This window comes from Artemia sp. Qi Xiang Cuo, chromosome 4 (genome assembly GCF_049724085.1).
Source record: "Artemia sp. Qi Xiang Cuo chromosome 4, ASM4972408v1, whole genome shotgun sequence".
Lineage (NCBI taxonomy): Eukaryota > Metazoa > Arthropoda > Branchiopoda > Anostraca > Artemiidae > Artemia > Artemia sp. Qi Xiang Cuo.
In genome coordinates this window covers 23458379-23478828 of record NC_142797.1, presented here as the reverse complement: position 1 = coordinate 23478828, position 20450 = coordinate 23458379, and the positions used below count along the sequence as shown (strand labels likewise).

At 35.6% G+C, this 20450-nt stretch overlaps 1 protein-coding gene across 1 annotated transcript in view; it reads left to right on the top strand.

Annotated features, from left to right (window-relative positions):
* LOC148952907 (uncharacterized) overlaps positions 1–18774 on the top strand; it is a 121248-nt gene extending 102474 nt beyond the window's left edge. The window contains exon 11 of the mRNA XM_089087820.1: positions 16206–18774. Within this exon, the coding sequence (XP_088943946.1) occupies positions 16206–18394 (2189 nt within the window). The 3' untranslated portion in view covers positions 18395–18774. The remainder of the gene's footprint in view (positions 1–16205) is intronic.
* Positions 18775–20450: the final 1676 nt, after the last annotated feature.

Genomic DNA, 20450 nt, shown 5'->3' with positions numbered 1-20450 from the left:
GGCAAGTTACGGGGGGATGTTTATCATAGGGGTAAAGAAGGTGTAAATGCAGTATCTCAAAAACGTCTGTGGGTTTGTGTTGAAACTTTCAGTGCACGTTTCCGTGAATATTTAACTTGATCAAAAGACAAAATGTGCATCCCAGTAATATGTGCATCCAGTTTATCAAAAAGAATATCTGCAATATCTCAGCTGTTTCAGTGTAGCTGTAGAAATAGCAGAGTGTATCAGTTTGAAACAGGGAATGTTGAGCGGGATGTAGGACTAAATCAAAAACATTTTGTACATCAAAGTTGTCAAAAGTGTCTGTCTGCGATATCTCACGAATGGTTTTGGGTATCTGGTTGAAACTTTCAGGGAACGTTGAGGTGTACTTTGAATTAAATATAAAGGCATTATTTTCATCCAGGGAGTCTATAAGGCCCATCTGCAACATTCTAGGAATGGTTAAGGATATTTAGTTGAAAGTTTCAGGACATGTTGAGAGGGAGGCTCAACTAAACAAAAACTATAAGTACAAAAAAGACACTTTGGTGCAGATCATAACACCGATATATTGCTGTAGATATTATTTTTATGTAAGCAGATTGAAAGAATTGATGGTAGTATTGCATAGTCCCACCTATTTTATATAGCATCGGTTGGTATATTAAGTAATTCTAATTTTTCCATGATGAAGAAAATGTATTGTCAGTTTGTTAAAAATATATTGTGTGTCCCTTTGTGGACTCTTACTTTTTATTAATTAAGAAAACTTTCAACAAAATAAGTTTTTCAGAGAAAACTAAAGAACTCCATTAAACCAAAAATGAGCAAAACAAAATCAAATAATCTACCAAGCGTGAAACTACCACAAATGAGCATCGATAAATAAATGAAACCCAAAACGAACAGAAATTACAATAAATACCCGATTCAAACTCAAAACGAGCAGAAATTAACATGACTTGGGCTCAAAACCCCTATGCCTTCCCAAGGCTGGAACATAATTAGCACTTTACTGAAAAAATGTATTTTTTTTTTTACTTTTATAACTTAAATAAATCAAATAATATTAGAATTTTAATTACTAAATATCAGTATATGTATATTAAACTGACAATGCACATTCAATTGCATGAATATGCATTTTGTAAGAATTGGGCATAACTTACAACTCTTGCCCTGAAGGCTGTGGGGGAGAGTCCTCCTCAAAAACAGAATTTCTATGTGGAAATGAACTACGCTGAACAAAATGGCTGTCTCAAAATTTTGATTGGATGTGTTTCGGGAAATGGTGGGCCTGGAAGGGGTTTTAGTTGCCTCCCGATCACTTTCAACTATTCAAAAGGGGACAAGCCACTCCAATTTCCAATATAATGAGCCCTTGCCAAAGTTTCTATGATAATTTCCTCGATACAAAGTGCCATGGTCTAAAGGAAAAAAAAAAATAACACATTGTGCCAACATCGTTCATATATACCCCCAGGGCATAACTTTCTATCTTAATTTCTATCTGGAAATCAATTTCGCTGAACAAAATGGCTATCTCAAATTTTAATTGGATGTATTTGGGGAAATGGTGGGCGTGGAAGGGGTGTTAGTTGCCTTCCAGTTACTTTCGACTGTTAAAAAGCGAACTAGCTGTTCCAATTTCCAATCGAATGAGCTCTTTTCCAAGTTTCTACGACAACTCCTTCAATACGAAGTGCCCTGGTATGGAAAACAAAAAAACAAAAATAAATATTACATTGTGCCAACATCGTTCTTTACTTAGCAGCGCTGTTGCGCTGCCTATGATTTAATTGAAAAATGTCAGTTAAGTGACCCTGCAGAAAGCTTCCGTCGCTAGCAGAGCATCCAAGTAGCTGGGAAACTGGCAACCTGATGACAGCATATTATTTTTAGTGCAAAAGTGAAAAGGGATTCATTTTTCAGTTACTTAATAAGGTGAAAAAATGAAAAAGAACCAAAAGCATTACGTCAGCACAGAAAATACAAGGAAAGTATTTCAACAGTGTCACTGAGATTAGTTAACGTCACGACTCTTCTTTTTGCAAGTGTACCTGACGTGTTTATTTCTTCGTCTAAGCGTCCATTTTTCCTTGCTCCCACTCAAATTACCATGCGTTTTCAATGAGTTGTGTTTTGTCATTTCAAGACCCACCTGACGATTTTATGTTATGGATCTTACATATTATAATTGTATATCTTATAATGTAAATTGTACATCGTGAATGACTGTACATTGTATTACACGTGGATAGTATGTTCTATTGCACAGGGTACGTTTTATCTATGCTGTAGGTATATTGAGTAGATAGCCCTTTGCTAATACCACTACTACTAATACCACACTACAGTACCAACCTCCCTAAGGCCTACATAGCTATACACACGCTACTCCTCTATCCAATTTCGTTACGACTTTCTCCTATCGTATTCGGGAACAACCTGCTTTTTGATTGCCCTGTTTGGTTGTATGACAAGAATAATCTTAGCTATTTGCCATTCTTTATCCGTAAAATTTGTCCTAGTCATCCATCCTTTCTCGCTTAATGCTCCAAGAAAGCAGGATTGAACAAGTTTTTTTATACAGTCTAGTGTTTGAGATACGGTCAGTCAGTCGGTTACTCAAATCAATCTGCGGACAATTCAAATCTAGCAAATCTTCCTCCGTTTTTCGGAGTGCCCACGCTTCAGAACCATACTTAGCCACTGTCATCATCTTAAGGTTGTAATATTCTAATCTTGGATCGCAGACGTTGGATCGCAGATCGTATCCTTCCAAAGTTATTTCAGCTGTGAAAAAAACCTGAGCCTTTGCTCTACAACTTAAAATATCTTCACTGCACCCACCGTCTTTACTAATGATACTACCTATGTAAAAGAAGCTGTCCACTGGATCAATGTTCATTACCCAGCTTCACCTATTTACCTTCACTAATTCCTAGGGTTAGGGCTTAGTCCCCTTGCCATTAATTTCCAAACCTACTTTTGCATCCTGAACTTTTGCATCCTGAACTAAAAATTTAATCTGCCAACATTTTCATCTAAGATGCGTAATTCATCAGCATAATCTAACTTTAGTAGGATTGTATTTTCCCAGTTGATTCCATGTTATCCCATTGCCTTTGCTGTGCTCGTTAGGACAGTGTCCATCAAAATACTCCATGTAAATGGGGATAGAACGCAACCCTGTGTAACTCCTGATTTATTACCAAACCTGCTACTAATTTCATTTCTTACCTTGACTGGGGCAATGTTATAATAATAATAATAATAATTTAATATAAAACAAATAGCCCACAGGGCCTCTACAAAAATCTTTTAAATTGACAAAAGTTATAGGCACTTTCACCGTAGTATTTTTCCAGTTCCTGCTTGAACGAGTTTAATCAGTTGGCATTGATGACTTCGAAGAGGAGCTTGTTCCAGTGTTTTATTTCTCGGTTCTTGAACGCCTATCGGCCAATATCCTTTTGGAACCTCTCCTCTTGAAGCTTGAGGTTGTTACCACGAAGGTTCGTGTTGCTGAAGTTGAGAATATAGATAGCCTCGATGTTTTCGTGGGTGTCGTAGCAAAGCTTGTATACCTCAATGAGGTCTTCTTGGTGCAGTCGATAAGCTAGTGAAGGAAGCTTAAGCTTGCGCAGCCTATCTTCGTAAGGTAAGTTTCTCAGAGTCGCAGAGAACTTTGTTATTCGTCTTTGAACTTTTTCGAGAGCTTCGACGACTTTGTTGTCAAAGGGATGTGTAGTGCAATGGCCGTATTCAAAGATTGGACGTACTAGAGCTTTGTAGAGATGGCAAAGGGTCTTATCATTTCTAAAAATGAAGTTGCGCCTTAAAAATCCTGCAACATGATTTGCCTTCCCAATAATGCTGTTATAGTGGGCCTGGAAGTCGAAAGGTTGCTGTCATGACAACTCCGAAGTCGCGCTTCTCCTGGAGTGATGTGATTGGTAAGTCTCCTAGTCTATATTCATAGTGGATAGTAGGTTTCCTTTCGTTAGCTTATGGCTTTTGTTGATATTGATTTCCATCAGCCAGTTGGACAACCATCTGTTGAGCTTGTCAAGGTCCTCTTGTAGAGATTGTGCATCGGCAGCTGTTTTGATTACTTTATACAGCTTGGTGTCGTCTGCATACAGTACAATCTCTGAGTTGGATGCCTTCTACTAAATCGTTGAGATACAGGTTTAATAAGAGAGGGCCAAGGACTGAGCCCTGGGGAACACTGCTGATTACCTCGACTTCTAGTGTGCTCGGAACTCCGTCTACTGATACTGTTTGAGATTTTCCAATACGAAACTGTTCGATCCAATCAGCTGTGGTTCCCAGACCAAGGTTGCGGAGTTTGTATAATAGATGACGAGGAGGTACTTTGTCAAAGGCTTTTTTAAGGTCCATGTAATTGACATCGACTTGATCATCCTTATTTGCGTGATTTTTCCGTTATTCCACTGCCAAAAAAAAGCAGCGACTCCACGAACATTCTCTTCAAGAACCCAAATTGTTTGCTAGTGATTATCTTTCTTTTGCGCAGATGGTCAAATATGATAGATTCCAGTATTTTGCAGGTTATACAGGTTAGACTGATCGGGCGGTAATTTAGTGGATCTTGGCGGTTTCTCTTTTTGTGCATTGGTATCACCGTTGCCTTTTTCTAGATACTAGGCAGTTCATTCGACTGTAAGGATTTTTGAAAAGTCATAGATAGGGGCTCTGCAATTAGATCTGCGGTTTCTTTTAACACTCTGGGGTGAAGTCCTGGCACTGATTACATTGATTTATTTGGTATACCATGCACGGATAGGACCTTCGCTAAAACTCTTTCGTCAACTGAATCAAACGCCTGCTCATAATCTATAAATCTGAGAACTGAAGGTGTTTGATGACTCAAACACTTCTCAATTATTAATATAAGAGTAGCAATTTGGAAGTATCATCATGCTAAGCAATTAGGTTCCCATAGAAACCAGGCTAATGCCTTTATGACTACCTCACTCGGTGTTATTACCTTTCTTATGGAGGGGTTTGATTAGAGTTTTCCTAACATCTCTAAATTTCTCCTTTTTCAGAAATAGTATTCTTAATCTTATCTCTAATCTCAGCCACTATATTCAGAATACTCATGTATCACTTTATCAGTTCCTGGTCCTATATTATTTTTTTAACCCTTTTAGTACTGTCAATAACTCTTCCTCATAAAATAATTCGTTCTTCACATCCAAAGTGTCACAAACTTTTTTAATCTTTTCAATATCTTTTCTTGTAGCTCTATCACGGTTTAGAACATTCTCAAAATCTTCTGTCCATCTCTCTTTACATCTTGTCTACTCACTAATTGTAGCAATGCTCCCATCTTTCACTGGGACAAGTCCAGATTGACTATTCCCTCTCAATTTATTAACATGCCAGATATGTTGTTTTACTTTACCAGTTATGTTTTACTATTATGTCGTCTGGCTTCAATTTCCACATCTTTGGTAATTTAACCATGGGGTCCACTTCGCACCTCTTTCATTCACATTTTAAGGCTTTCTCTAATTTCTTTACATTCCTATTATTGTCACATCATCTATAACTCAAGTGCTTCTTGTACATGCTCCTCCTTCGCCTCCCTATTAAAACTAAAGCATTTTCACAAATATTCCTGGTTGCGTTTCTAACTTTCTTCCCAAAGACATCATCAGTGACTGCACAAACTATTTTCCTAAAAGTTCCATCCGTCTTCTACATTGTCAGATTTAAACTCTGCAGTTCAGTATCCAACTAATCCTCGAAGTTTTCCTCAAATTTTCATCCTAAAGTCTACCAACGTCGTAACCTCCCAGAAGATTTGTTGTTGTTGTTTGGATTCGACGCGTTCGACCAATAGGTCATATGCGTTCGTGTCACTTGATTTATCGTTGCTTTCTGTAATCATGAGCTTGCAAGGGTGTCACTTTGGTCAATATTCACTGCTCTTGCTCATGTATGACTTATCTTGCTATTGGTAGGGGGTTAAAAACCTCTAAGAGATTTCATGAAAAAAATCTCAATGAAAAAAAAACAACAAACGAGACTGCGGCCAGTGGAAAGAAAAGATGAAAAATGTTAAACAATGCGGATATTTCGCCTATATGAAACAAGGTGTCTTCAGCAACAAGAGAAACACAAGAAGAACAAGATAAAAAAAAAACTAAAACTAAAAACAAATAAAACCACCACCAAAAAAAATATACAATTGGTGCAAACTAATCCACGTAGGGAAAAACAGCTATTAGAGTTACTTTAATGAGAACACCAAAGCAAATGAGATAAAAATTAAAAATGAAACTACGTTAATTATTCTGTTGCAAAATAATTCTCTTGCTGGCTAATACTGAATCAAATTGTTTTGGTCTAGCAGGTAAAATAGTTCCCTGGTGATTATTTAAAATCTTAATTCCCTTACTGAGTGTTGATTCCCTTTTCAAAAGATTATAATAAATTTAGTCAATATTTAAATTTTCCGTGTCCCTATTTATCGAAAGGTTTGCAAACTTATGTTTTTTAATTTCTATGGCTTCTCTCGCCCATTGAGTATAACCAAAATTATTTGAAATAGCTAAGACCTCATCAAATTTTACAAAATGATCAGGTTGAAACCAATATGATCTGCTAAGGCTAAAACAAAGGTTTCCAGAGGCTTGGTTAATTGTAGGGTTTTTTCTATTGAATTTCGATGCTCAATAAATCTTTCCACAAATTGTTGGTGAGTCCTACCAATATAGAACTTCCCACAAAACACGGAATCTCATACACCCCACTTACTAAATTTCCCCAGGTTAAATCCTTTCCAGAACCAAGAAATTACCTATTGGTCTCAACGATTGGAAACATGCATCGATGTTATATTTACTCAAAATCCGTGAAAGCTTCTCATCCAAAGCAGGTACATATGGCAATGAAATCAAACTTTTAGATACGATTAAATCTGAATACTGAGAAAGTCCAATAACCCTGCTGTAAATAACCCTGCATGTTTAACACGTCTATTTTCAATTATTTTGTCAATGAACTTAATTGGGTAATTATTACAAAACAGATCTCCCTCAAATATAACAATTCCGAATCCAGAAATTCTTGGGAACAGCTTCTGAAGGCTCTATCCACTAGTGAAATCACAACCTCTTGTTTCACCGACATAGGTTGGCACGAATGAAAATTCAAATACCTATCATTGTGCGTAGGTTTTCTATAAATCGAGAAAGTAAGTGACGATACCTTCCAAATAATGAAATATCCAGAAGAGGCAATTTGTTATTTTCCTCAAGCTCAACTGTAAATTTAATGTTTTTATCAAAACTATTTAATTGTTTACAAAATCGATCTAAGGAATCCAACCCATGTTTCCAAACGTAGACTACATCATCCATGAACCTACCCCAGAAGCAAGTGGAGATTCTAAAACTCTGTAAAGCAGAGGTTTCAATAAGACCTTGAAAAGATTTGCCTATAAAGGAGCGAGAGAAGCCCCCATAGGTAACCCAAAAACCTGTCTATAAAACTCCCCTCGAAAACAAAAATAAAAATAAAATTCATTTACCTGGATAACAAGTTTCATAATGACTTCAATATCCAAACTGGCTAAGGTTACCTCTTCATCTTCTTTTTTGTCAAGGCTGGACAGTTCGGCTTAAGATCTTTCATTGGTAGGGGGTTATTCTCCTACAGTAATTGCCTGCATTGAAAAACAGGAATCAAAATAATGTAACTATGCTTTGTCATACATAAATTAAAATACATATTTCGGAAAAGACGGTTCTAATAGTGTACTTTTGTTTCGGTCTGACTATTTTTAGGAGTTATTGGTTATTTTATTTCTTAGTATTGGACGTGATCGTCTCTTACTTGGTTTTTAGCTACCGCTGCAACCCGGATTTTGGTCTGACTCTAGGTTTAGGAGTTATGAGCTATTTTGTTTTTTACTATGGAACGTGATCGTCTCTTACTAGGTTGCTAGCTACCGCTGCAACCCGGATAAAGTTATTGATTTTATTTTAAATATTTTGTTGCTAATTACAAATTCACGTAGATGTGAAAAATTCATAACGTTAATAACATAAGCTATTACAATGTTATAGAAAAATGCAGTTTTTGGTAAAAAATTGATTAAATTTAAGGAATTTTTTTTTTCAAAAGGTTTTTTATCACATCAATTTCCTTCAAAATGAGCTATTAAACAACTCTTTACGATGTTTCATTGCCAATCTATTTGAGTAGAAAAAGAAAGAAAAACAAACCCGAAAAGACCGTTTATGCAGAATATCTAGGTTTCAGCCACTTTTCTTGATTTTCAAGTCAATATATTTCCCTTGTTTTTAAAACCAAGAGATTGTGAGTTTTCTATATAGTGGTTTCGGGTAAGGCGGTTCTAATAGTGTACTTCTTGTTCTGATCGGACTCTTTTTTTTAGGAGTTTTGGGTTATTATATTTCTAAGTATTGGACGTGATTGTTTCTTACTAGGTTGCTTGCTACCGCTGCAACCTGGATTGCTAGCTACCGCTGTAACCCGGATTTCTGATGAAACTTATATAGTCCTCATTTAGGTGCTCGTTTTTTACTATGTTGCTTCTACCGCAGCAATCAAGATTAATGTTTCAGTTACTAATGACCAGAGTTCGTTCTTTACTATAACATCCAGGGCCCTCTGATCAGTGAAACTGATTTTGAAGAATGGGCCTTTTCCGATTTGGTTCAACTTCAAAATTGCGGGGTTGGCTGCTTTAAGATAAGAATCGGTCATGGACAATGGCAAATTTCTGGCAACTGCTAGGTAGTTCTTTTTGCGCACCAAGACTGCTACTTCGAGCTTTCCAGCTTTAATTGTATTCACCAATGACTGAGAACTGCAGGTTATACAGGTTAGACTGATCGGGCGGTAATTTAGTGGATATTGGCGGTTTCTCTTTTTGTGCATTGGTATCACCGTTGCCCTTTTCCAGATACTAGGCAGTCCATTCGACTGTAAGGATTTTTGAAAAGTCATAGATAGGGGCTCTGCAATTAGATCTGCGGTTTCTTTTAACACTCTGGGGTGAAGTCCTGGCACTGATTACATTGATTTATTTGGTATACCATGCACGGGTAGGACCTTCGCTTAAACACTTTCGCCAGCTGAATCAAACGCCTGCTCATAATCTATAAATCTGAGAACTGAAGGTGTTTGATGACTCAAACACTTCTCAATTATTAATATAAGAGTAGCAATTCGGAAGTATCATCATACTAAGCAATTAAGTTCCCATAGAAACCAGGCTAACGCCTCTATGACTACCACACTCGGTGTTATTACCTTTCTTATGGAGGGGTTTGATTAGAGTTTTCCTAACATCTCTAAAATTTCTCCTTTTTCAGAAATAGTATTCTTAATCTTATCTCTAATCTCAACCACTATATTCAGAATACTCATGTATCACTTTATCAGTTCCTGGTCCTATATTATTTTTTTAACCTTTTTAGTACTGTCAATAACTCTTCCTCATAAAACAATTCGTTCTTCACATCCAAAGTGTCACAAACTTTTTTAATCTTTTCAATATGTTTTCTTGTAGCTCTATCACGGTTTAGTACATTCTCAAAATCTTCTGTCCATCTCTCTTTACATCTTGTCTACTCACTAATTGTAGAAATGCTCCCATCTTTCACTGGGACAAGTCCAGATTGACTATTCCCTCTCAATTTATTAACATGCCAGATATGTTGTTTTACTTTACCAGTTATGTTTTACTATTATGTCGTCTGGCTTCAATTTCCAGATCTTTGGTAATTTAACCATGGGGTCCACTTCGCACCTCTTTCATTCACATTTTAATGCTTTCTCTAATTTCTTTACATTCCTATTATTGTCACATCATCTATAACTCAAGTGCTTCTTCTACATGCTCCTCCTTCGCCTCCCTATTAAAACTAAAGCATTTTCACAAATATTCCTGGTTGCGTTTCTAACTTTCTTCCCAAAGACATCATCAGTGACTGCACAAACTATTTTCCTAAAAGTTCCATCCGTCTTCTACATTGTCAAATTTAAACTCTGCAGTTCAGTATCCAACTAATCCTCGAAGTTTTCCTCAAATTTTCATCCTAAAGTATACCAACGTCGTAACCTCCCAGAAGATTTGTTGTTGTTGTTTGGATTTGACGCGTTCGACCAATAGGTCATCTGCGTTCGTATCACTTGATTGATCGTGGCTTTCTGCAATCATGAGCTTGCAAGGGTGTCACTTTTGTCAATATTCACTGCACTTGCTCATCTATGACTTATCTTGCTATTGGTAGGGGGTTAAAAAACCTCTGATATATTTCATTAAAAAAAATCTCAATGAAAAAAAAACAACAAACGAGACCGCGGCCAGTGGAAAGAAAAGATGAAAAATGTTAAACAACGCGGATATTTCGCCTATATGAAACAAGGCGTCTTCAGCAACAAGAGAAATACAAGAAGAACAAGATAAAAAAAAAATCTAAAACTAAAAACAAATAAAACCACCACCAAAAATATACAATTGGCGCAAACTAATCCACGTAGGGAAAAACAGCTATTAGAGTTACTTCAATGAGGACACCAAAGCAACTGAGATAAAAATTAAAAATGAAACTACGTTAATTATTCTGTTGTAAAATAATCCTCTTGTTGGCTATTACTGAAGCAAATTGTTTTGGTCTTGTAGGTAAAATAGTCCCCTGGTTGTTATTATAGATCTTATTTTCCTTATTGACTTTTGATTCACTTTTGAAAAGATTATCATAAATTGAGTCAATATTTAAATTTCCCGCTTCCCTATTTATTAAAAGGTTAGCAAACCTATGTTTTTTAATTTCTATGGCTTCTCTCGCCCATTGGGTGTAATCGACATCATTTCAAATAGCTAAGACCTCGTCAAATTTTACAAAATGATCAGGTTGAAACCAAATAAGCTCTGCTAAAGCTGAAACAAAGGTTTTTGGAGACTTGGTTAATTGTAGGTTTTTTTTATTGAACTTCGATGCTCAATAAATCTTTCCGCAAATTGTTGGTGAGTCCTACCAGTATAGAACTACCCACAAGAACACAGAATCTTATACACCCCACTTACTAAATTTCCCCAGGTTAAATCCTTTCCATAACCAAGAAATTACCTATTGGTCTCAACGATTGGAAACATGTATCGATGTTATATTTACCCAAAATCCGTGAAAGCTTCTCACCCAAAGCAGGTACATATGGCAATGAAATGAAACTTCTAGATACGATTAAATCTGAAGACTGAGAAACCCCAATAACCCTGCTGTAAATAACCCTGCATGTTTAACACGTCTATTTTCAATCATTTTGTCAATGAACTTAATTGGGTAATTATTACAAAACAAAATCTCCCTCAAATATAACAATTCCGAATCCAGAAATTCTTGGGAACAATTTTTGAAGGGTCTATCCACCAGTAAAATCACAACCTCTTGTTTCACCGACATAGGTTGGCACGAATGAAAATTCAAATACCTATCATTGTGCGTAGGTTTTCTATAAATCGAGAAAGTAAATGACGATCCCTTCTAAATAATGAAATATCCAGAAGATGCAATTTGTTATTTTCCTCAAGCTCAACTGTAAATTTAATTTTTTTATCAAAACTATTTAACTGTTTACAAAATAGATCCAAGGAATCCAACCCATGTTTCCAAACGCAGACTACATCATCCATGAACCTACCCCAGAAGCAAGTGGAGATTCTAAAACTCTGTAAAGCAGAGGTTTCAATAGGACCTTGAAAAGATTTGCCTATAAAGGAGCGAGAGAAGCCCCCATAGGTACCCCAAAAACCTGTCTATAAAACTACCCTCTAAAACAAAATAAAAAGAAAATTTGTTTACCTGGATAACAAGTTTCATAATGACTTCAATATCCAAACTGGCTAAGGTTACCACTTCATCTTTTTTGTCAAGGCTGGACAGTTCGACTTAAGATCTTTCATTGGTAGGGGGTTATTCTCCTGCAGCAATTGCCTGCATTGAAATACAGGAATCAAAATAATGTAACTATGCTTTGTCATACATAAATTAAAATACATATTTCGGAAAAGACGGTTCTAATAGTGTACTTTTGTTTCGGTCTGACTATTTTTAGGAGTTATTGGTTATTTTATTTCTTAGTATTGGACGTGATCGTCTCTTACTTGGTTTTTAGCTACCGCTGCAACCCGGATTTTGGTCTGACTCTGGTTTTAGGAGTTATGAGCTATTTTGTTATTTACTATGGAACGTGATCGTCTCTTACTAGGTTGCTAGCTACCGCTGCAACCCGGATAAAGTTATTGATTTTATTTTAAATATTTTGTTTCTAATTACAAATTCACGTAGATGTGAAAAATTCATAACGTTAATAACATAAGCTATTACAATGTTATATAAAAATGAAGGTTTTGGTAAAAAAATTGATTTAATTTAAGGAATTTTTTTATTACAAAAGGTTTTTATCACATCAATTTCCTTGAAAATGAGCTATTAAACAACTCTTTACCATGTTTCATTGCCAATCTATTTGAGTAGAAAAAGAAAGAAGAAAAAAAACAAAAAAGACCGTTTATGCAGAATATCTTGGTTTCAGCCACTCTTCTTGATTTTCAAGTCAATATATTTCCCTTGTTGTTAAAACCAAGAGATTGTGAGTTTTCTATATAGTGGTTTCTGACAAGGCGGTTCTAATAGTGTACTTCTTGTTCTGATCGGACTCTTTTTTTTAGGAGTTTTGGGTTATTATATTTCTAAGTATTGGACGTGATTGTTTCTTACTAGGTTGCTTGCTACCGCTGCAACCTGGATTGCTAGCTACCGCTGTAACCCGGATTTCTGATGAAACTTATATAGTCCTCATTTAGGTGCTCGTTTTTTACTATCTTGCTTCTACCGCAGCAATCAAGATTAATGTTTCAGTTACTAATGACCAGAGTTCGTTCTTTACTATAACATCCAGGGCCCTCTGATCAGTGAAACTAATTTTGAAGAATGGGCCTTTTCCGATTTGGTTCAACTTCAAAATTGCGGGGTTGGCTGCTTTAAGATAAGAATCGGTCATGGACAACGGCAAATTTCTGGCAACTGCTAGGTAGTTCTTTTTGCGCACCAAGACTGCTGCTTCGAGCTTTCCAGCTTTAATAGTTTTCACCAATGACTGAGAACCGGATGCATTGCGAGGCAACACAACTAAAGAGTCTTTTGGCTTCACTACTCTGGCTATTTGCCCAGTACTGGCTAAATCATCGAGGAATTTCTTTTGACCAACCGCTGATTCCATGCATTCTTTAGGGGCGTTTTAATCACTATAGATACAGGGTTTGCCTTACGAAGAGTAGGCCATTCTTTATTGTCAAACATATGCCCAACCCTATCAACGCATGAGTTCAATTTTCGCAACATTCGGTCACTTTACATGCCAAATACGTGTAAGAATCGAACGGGATAGTAGGCACCTCTTTCGGGTCCAGGATTGTGAATCAAATATTGAAATTACCTCGAGACTCCAGAGTTTTCAAAGCCTCGCATATATGGTCCATCATAGTCCCACGAGCTATTTCTTTCCTTCATTACGTCATCTTCCCCATTCTCAAGCGAAAACTTGTGTGCTTGCGTAATGGAATCTTTGTTGTAGAATTTCACTGCCGTAGATTTAATCGTCTCTTTACTAATTTTCGTATTCACAATACTTCGCTGAGCGAAATTCAGAATCGGGCAATAATAGTACTTCAGTTTACCCGCTACCGCACTCATTGCATCTCAACCGTTTTGTTGTGCACTGAAAATGCTCAATGTTACTGAAGCGTTAATAAGTAAGGGAAGCATAGGCTCCTGCTATCTATTTCCCGCAGTTTAAGGGACGCCACTCCCGGCAGGTAAGACGACGCTTGCTACAACAACCTCCCCTCTTCTGCTCGTTTATTAGCAAAGTTTGCATAAATAAATAATCAGTCAAAATTATTTGACAACTATTACCATAGGATTATCCTTCGCTTATTGAAAAGCTGAGTAATATTCTTATTCAGGTCACAAACTATAATCCTTTGCCAGATATTGTGAAATCTAACTAGCTTCGCAGGGATTTAAACTCACCAAAAGAGCTTACTGGTCTGACAACTAATAATATCCAATTCTATACCGATGTTTTCACCTTGAACTCTGAATCAATACTGATTCTAGCTGCCTCATTCTTTGAGGTTCGTCTTTTACTATTCCAAAAAAGAAAAAGCCATAGGTTTTTTCCTGTTTGTAATCCGGGTTGCAGCGGTAGTCAAATAGTTCGTGGTAACGAACTGTACAGTAAGAGCGACTTGTCTCAATAGTAACTGAAACTCTAAAAAACGGATTTTTGATACCAATAGATACATAAAAAAAATTGGATTTTTATGCTAATTTTACAAGTTTCAACAGGTTTAGTCTTCCATTAAAAGTTACGAGTCTTCCATCAAAAGTTACGAGCCTGAGAAAATTTGCCTGATTTTCAAAAAAAGGTCATATAATGTCATAAAAAAAGGTTATGATTTTCGAGAAAGGCTCTAAAAGTCATAGAATCTTAATGAAAATCACACCATGTTGGTTTCAAATTCCTATTTGCCAAAATGTTAAATTTGGTATTTTTGCCAGAAGAAAGAGCAGGGATGCGTGTTCTTATGTATTTTGCCTTTTTTTCGCAAGGGTGATCGTATTGACCCAGTGATCCTACAATGTCTTGGGAGGGCTCATTCGAATGGAATTTACTAAGTTCCTAGCTACCGCTGCAACCCGGATACAACACAATTATAATAAATAACAACCTGTCCTATTATAATCTGTCACATGCATCCAAAAATAAAAATTTAAGCAGATAAAATAAGGATAGTAAAAACAAATAAAATGATAAATAGGATAATTCTAAAATAAAATAATATGGGAGGGGACATCTGGGCCTACAACATTAAAATAATATGGGACCGTGTACCACTTAACTTGCTATTTGTAGGGGACAATCACCAGCAACAAGTGCCTGGATTTACAAACAGGAACCAATATAATCCAATTTTGCTTTATCAAACCGCAATAATAAAATTTAAAAATATCATGCTTTTACCTTTGACCCTGTCTATCTGTTCCAGTAGGTGTAAGTAAAACTGATCTGAATTATTGCTATTTCCATCAGTTGGTTTAACAAGGGTATATACAACTATGACTGATACCCTGCACTTTTTATTTATAAAATTAGCGAGTAGCATTTTATTATTAATACCTTCTCCGCCTAAACAAGACTTGGCAACCTCCCGATTCATCATGAGCCCTACTCCCAGCCTATGTATCCCATCCCTCCTGCCTGAGTGTATAAATCCTATATCATCTAGTTTCATGTTTCCAACCTCTGGGATATGGGTTTCGGAAACTCCTCATAATTCCTGTTTAAATCGTCAAAATGTTGATACGAAAGTTGATTTTTTACACCATAGCTTTGAAAGTTACAACTGTCATATTTTTTAAATCATTGAGGCTATATTTGCCTCAGGAAAAGTAATGGTCCTAGAACCAGTGCAGGACGGGTAATAACACACTTTCTCAAGTCTATACGAAGTGCTTAAGCAGGCTTGGAACCAGACGGCAGTAAGTCCTTGGGATCTTTAGGTGAATACAGGCTTTGTGCAATCCTTTGCCTATCTTGGTCACAACATGGTCTTCCATGCTTGGTGATTCTTTTCTATCAATAAGAGTTTCAATCCTGCACAGATACTCTCAAGCCTATATCCTCGGACTCATTATATATTCATGCCTACAAACATTATGCTACTGCTAGGACAACTTAACTAAGAAAAGATTTTTCAGCTCCCAAAAAAAAAACACCAAAACAAACCAAGCTCAAAACAATCATCCATTCATGACTTCATCAATTTCATCATCAAAAGACAGCCCTTTGCTTAACAATTAATAAGATATTATTGTTTTCATTTTTCTGAACTTGCCTATCGTTGGCCTTTTATCTGTTGACACATTCCAGAGTCTCTACTAATTTTTACCAAATTTCAAGAAAAGACTTTTTGGGTAATTTGGCAGCTTCGGAAGTTAGATTAATCGTCAAACTCCTAATCCCTAAACTGAATGTTTGTTGGTACCGACTTTAGGTAGACGATTATTTTTCAGTGAAATTGACTTAGAGCACCCATGTTATTTCTCATAATATTCATGTCTTTTGTTTCTTTTTTTTAGAAATGGATAGATACAGTGAAGAAGCTTATGAACTGATGTCCTCTGACGAATCTGACCCCAAAAAAGTTCCAAGAGTGATGCCTCCAAAGAGCTCTATTAGTCATAGCAAGGCGATAAATCGGTCAAGTGGTAAAAGACTATCACAGCCTGAGGAAGTGACATTGGAATCCTTTGGTTCAAGTTCGAACGAAATGTCACTTAGGCTTAGAAAAAATTTGATAATAGAGCCTTCAGAAAACACTCACATTTGCAAAATTTGCAGTGAGTCCTTTTCCATCCGTATTTCACTTTTAAATCATATTAAAGGTCATGATGAAATAGAAATTCAGCAATGTCAGTTTTACCGTTCAGAATTCAAGAAAAGGCTTAATCTTGATTTTAGTTTCGAAACTCAGAATGGGACGAGAGATAGTTCTTATGAGTGCACTATCTGCAAAAGGACATATACCATTCGTAAATCATTTTTAAATCATATGCGACGGCACACTCAGGTTCTGCCTGTGACGGCACTCAATGGAAAATCTGCAAGTGATCCAGTGTCTACAAATCATAGAGGTTTGACCTACAATAATTTAAATAAATGTGCTACATGTGAGTCAACTTATAAATACCGCAAAGGTCTTTTACAGCACTGGAAACGCAACCCAGAACATAGAGAAACTCATTTTTGCAACATTCACAATAAATCTTTTTCTCCCGATCTGTTATTTCAACCTCAGCGGGAAATTTATAAATCAAACAATGAAAATGAAATGTTTCAGTGTCCTTTTTGTCATGCTTCAAATTCAAAAATTCAATTCAAAAAAGAACATCATCTTTATATTCATTTAGTCACCCACAGGGAGGAAACTTGCAACTTGTGCATTAGATGTAATATGTGCACTAGTTTTTTTGCTTTGCCTTCCGAATTACTTAATCATTTGAAAATGCACGAAAAGAAGGAAGCAAGCGAAAAGACAGAAATTGTATCTGCTGTGCAACCATCAGAAAATTCAGATGCTGAACCTTCAAGTGATTCAGAACCGGTAATAAATAACATCGTTAGGGAAAATGATTTTAATGAGTGTGGCATTTGCAAAAAGACATATGTCAAACGTACATCACTCTTATTACACCTACGAATACATGTTACGGGTAGAAAATACTTATGTAATATATGTGGCTTAGCTTTTTTTAGAGGTAGTGCCCTTAAAAGGCATATTCAAAGACATACAGGCGATAAAAATTTTACGTGTGACAAATGCGGAAAGAATTTCTATCGTATGTCTGATTTGAATCTGCATTTGAAAAAGCATACGACAGAAGAGAGTGGACAGAGACCAGAAAAATTGTTTGAGTGTGAAATATGCAACACAAAATTGTTAACAAAGCAGATTTACTCAATACATATGAAAAGACACACTGAGGGAACAGCACATGAGTGTGGAATCTGTCGAAGAAAATGCTATTCAAAATACCAATTGACTGAACATTTGAGGATCCATACGGGAGAAAAACCGTATGAATGCAAGATATGCAACCATAGCTTTGCTCAAATAAGGGGTTTAAGAAACCATATGAAACATCACAGTGATAAAAAATTTACCTGTGAATTTTGTAGCAAAAAATTTATGGACAAAGATATAAAGGATGATCATGTAAATATTCACACTGGTAATAAACCTTATAAATGCACGATGTGCAACTTGCGTTTTGGTTCAAGACAGAATCTAAGAAACCATAAGAAAGTCCATATGAGGAATCCAAAAGAAAAGAAATTCAGAGAGAAGAAATACAGCTGGAACATATGCAACGAAACATTCGCTGTGTCTTCTTATCGTAATCAACATGTGGCTTTACATGCAAATCCTAATCATTTCAGCTGCGAGTTCTGCAGCAAGAATTTCAACTATAAGAAAAATTTGGTTGCCCATGTGCAGCTTGTGCATCCCAGTTGCAATCCATTTAGGTGTAAACTGTGTAGTAAGACTTATGATACTATTAGGAAAATTGATATACACATAAATTCTCGTGTTTGTGTAAAAAATGATATATTTCATAAAAAGTCTAAAAACCAAGACAAATCCATCGAGGCAGACGGAATTACGAATTCTGAAAATCTATTTATATGTAATATTTGCAATGAGGAGTTTGAATCAGTTGAGAAAATTGAAAACCATTTTAACTGTTCCCATAAGCCTTCTAAGTAGGAATTGATCATAATATTAGTTTGAATAAAATGAGTGAAAAAAGACTTCTTTTGTTCTTTATATTTGGCCAAAAAGTAAAAACCCGTTTTCACATTAAAAAAACTGAAACTGATAAAACAGGATGAACAATAATTACATCTTAAGTGAAAAGTTAAAGATCAGGATATTGTTTTAACATAAACATAGTGCGTCTATTTTTTTTTCTATTTTGTTGTCTATATCCTCTTGTTGTTCTAGGTCATGAAATGCAAGGATTTCGTTGATTTTGTCTTATGTACAAATCCTAGAATTTAGCCTGGTTGTTTAGAACTTGTGATTGGCTCATTCTTTTTGTTATACGAGAAATTTGGTTTTAGAAAATCTGGTTGTATTTCTTGTCCAGAAGTTATTTTGGTTTATTTATTTTCATATATTATTCAAAATTAATATAATCACTTGTATAGTTTTAGTTGATTGATTTTATTGGATGCATGGTTCGACCCCCCTATTTCACAGTTATTTTTTAATTAACTTTTCTACATTATTTCATTTCTATTTATTTTTGTCATGATTTATGATTAAAAAATTGGCTGTTTCTGCTTATTTCGACTAACATGTTGCTACCCAAATCCTAACCCTTTCAGTTGCGAGTTTGCGGCAAGAGGTACAACTATAATAAAAACTTGATAGCCCATGAGTAGTTTGTGCATCCCACCCACAATCTGTTTAAATTTAAGCTATGTGGTAAGACGAAAGATTGTATTAGAAAAATTTATCTTCATATTAGCTCTCGTTATGACAAAAAAACAAATCTCGTATAGCTGGAAAAATCGGGACAATTCGATCAAGGGTGATGGGAACGTGAACATTGATGAAAAGGTAAAGCTATTTACTTGTAATAATAGTGACGAAATTTTTTTTCCGTTGAGGACATTCAATGTCATTTGAATGCTTTCCATGTTATTTCTAAGTAAGAATTACCTAAGTTGTTCGAAAACAGGGAACTATGATATGTTTCTGTACCTTTAATTTAACTAAAAATATATTACCATTTTTTTATAATTTAAAACTATAAACGAAAAAAAAATGATAAAAAATACCTGTCCATGAAAGCTGAAGGAAAATAAAAAGCCTTTGGCTTTTTCTCTCCAGTAAAAACCCGAAGGCTTTCTTCTGTGTTTTATATTATTTTTGTTTATGGTTAAAAATATAGCATGATGTTTCTTATACTTTTCTTCCCTGATTTCTTGCTGGGAGATTGTGTATATCAATAACTGTAAAATGAATGGTGCTTTCCTGCGTTTTCTGTTTTCCTAGTTCACGATTAAAATGGTGTGTCGTAATTAAAGTTCCGGAAAAAATTTGAATGTCTCCTCTAAATTTTAGATAGACAGTAGTTTTGTTGAAATGGTCATTAATAATATGTTTTCTATGGAATTTCGGTTCGGGAAATCCTCAAAAATGAGGACAATTATTAATATGAACAGAAATCAGTCTTTTCCGCCGAAATTCTGTTTATATGTAATAAGGTATTTTTGCCAGTTGAAGACATTCAAGAGCGTTTTAACCCTTCTCATAAGATTGCTATGCAGAAATTGCTTATGGTAAAAAAAGGGAAAAATACAATATCTTATACTTTTAATTCGACTAAAAATTTTGTAACTCTCCTCTATAAAAGCAAGCATGCCTTAGACTTTTTTTTCTTCTAGCTGTCCAGCCACATCTATATATTGCAAAACGTTTGGAAATGTAACACAAATCCAGCTGAACACAAACCCAGGCTGTTTGGTGTGTTTGGGGAAATGATGGGCTTGGGGGGAGGCTGTTTGACCTCCAAACACTTCCCATTATTAAAAAGGGCACTAGTCTCTCAATTTCCAATCGAATGAGCCCCTTTCGAAGTTTCTACAACAACTCCTTCTGTACAAAATAACCTAGTCTTAAACAATCCAAATAATAAATAAATAATGCATTGTGCCAACATCGTTCTTTTCTTAGGCAGCATTATTGCGCTGCCTATGTTAGTATATACTATCTTTATGAACGATCACTAATTGTATATTTATGTATGTATTTT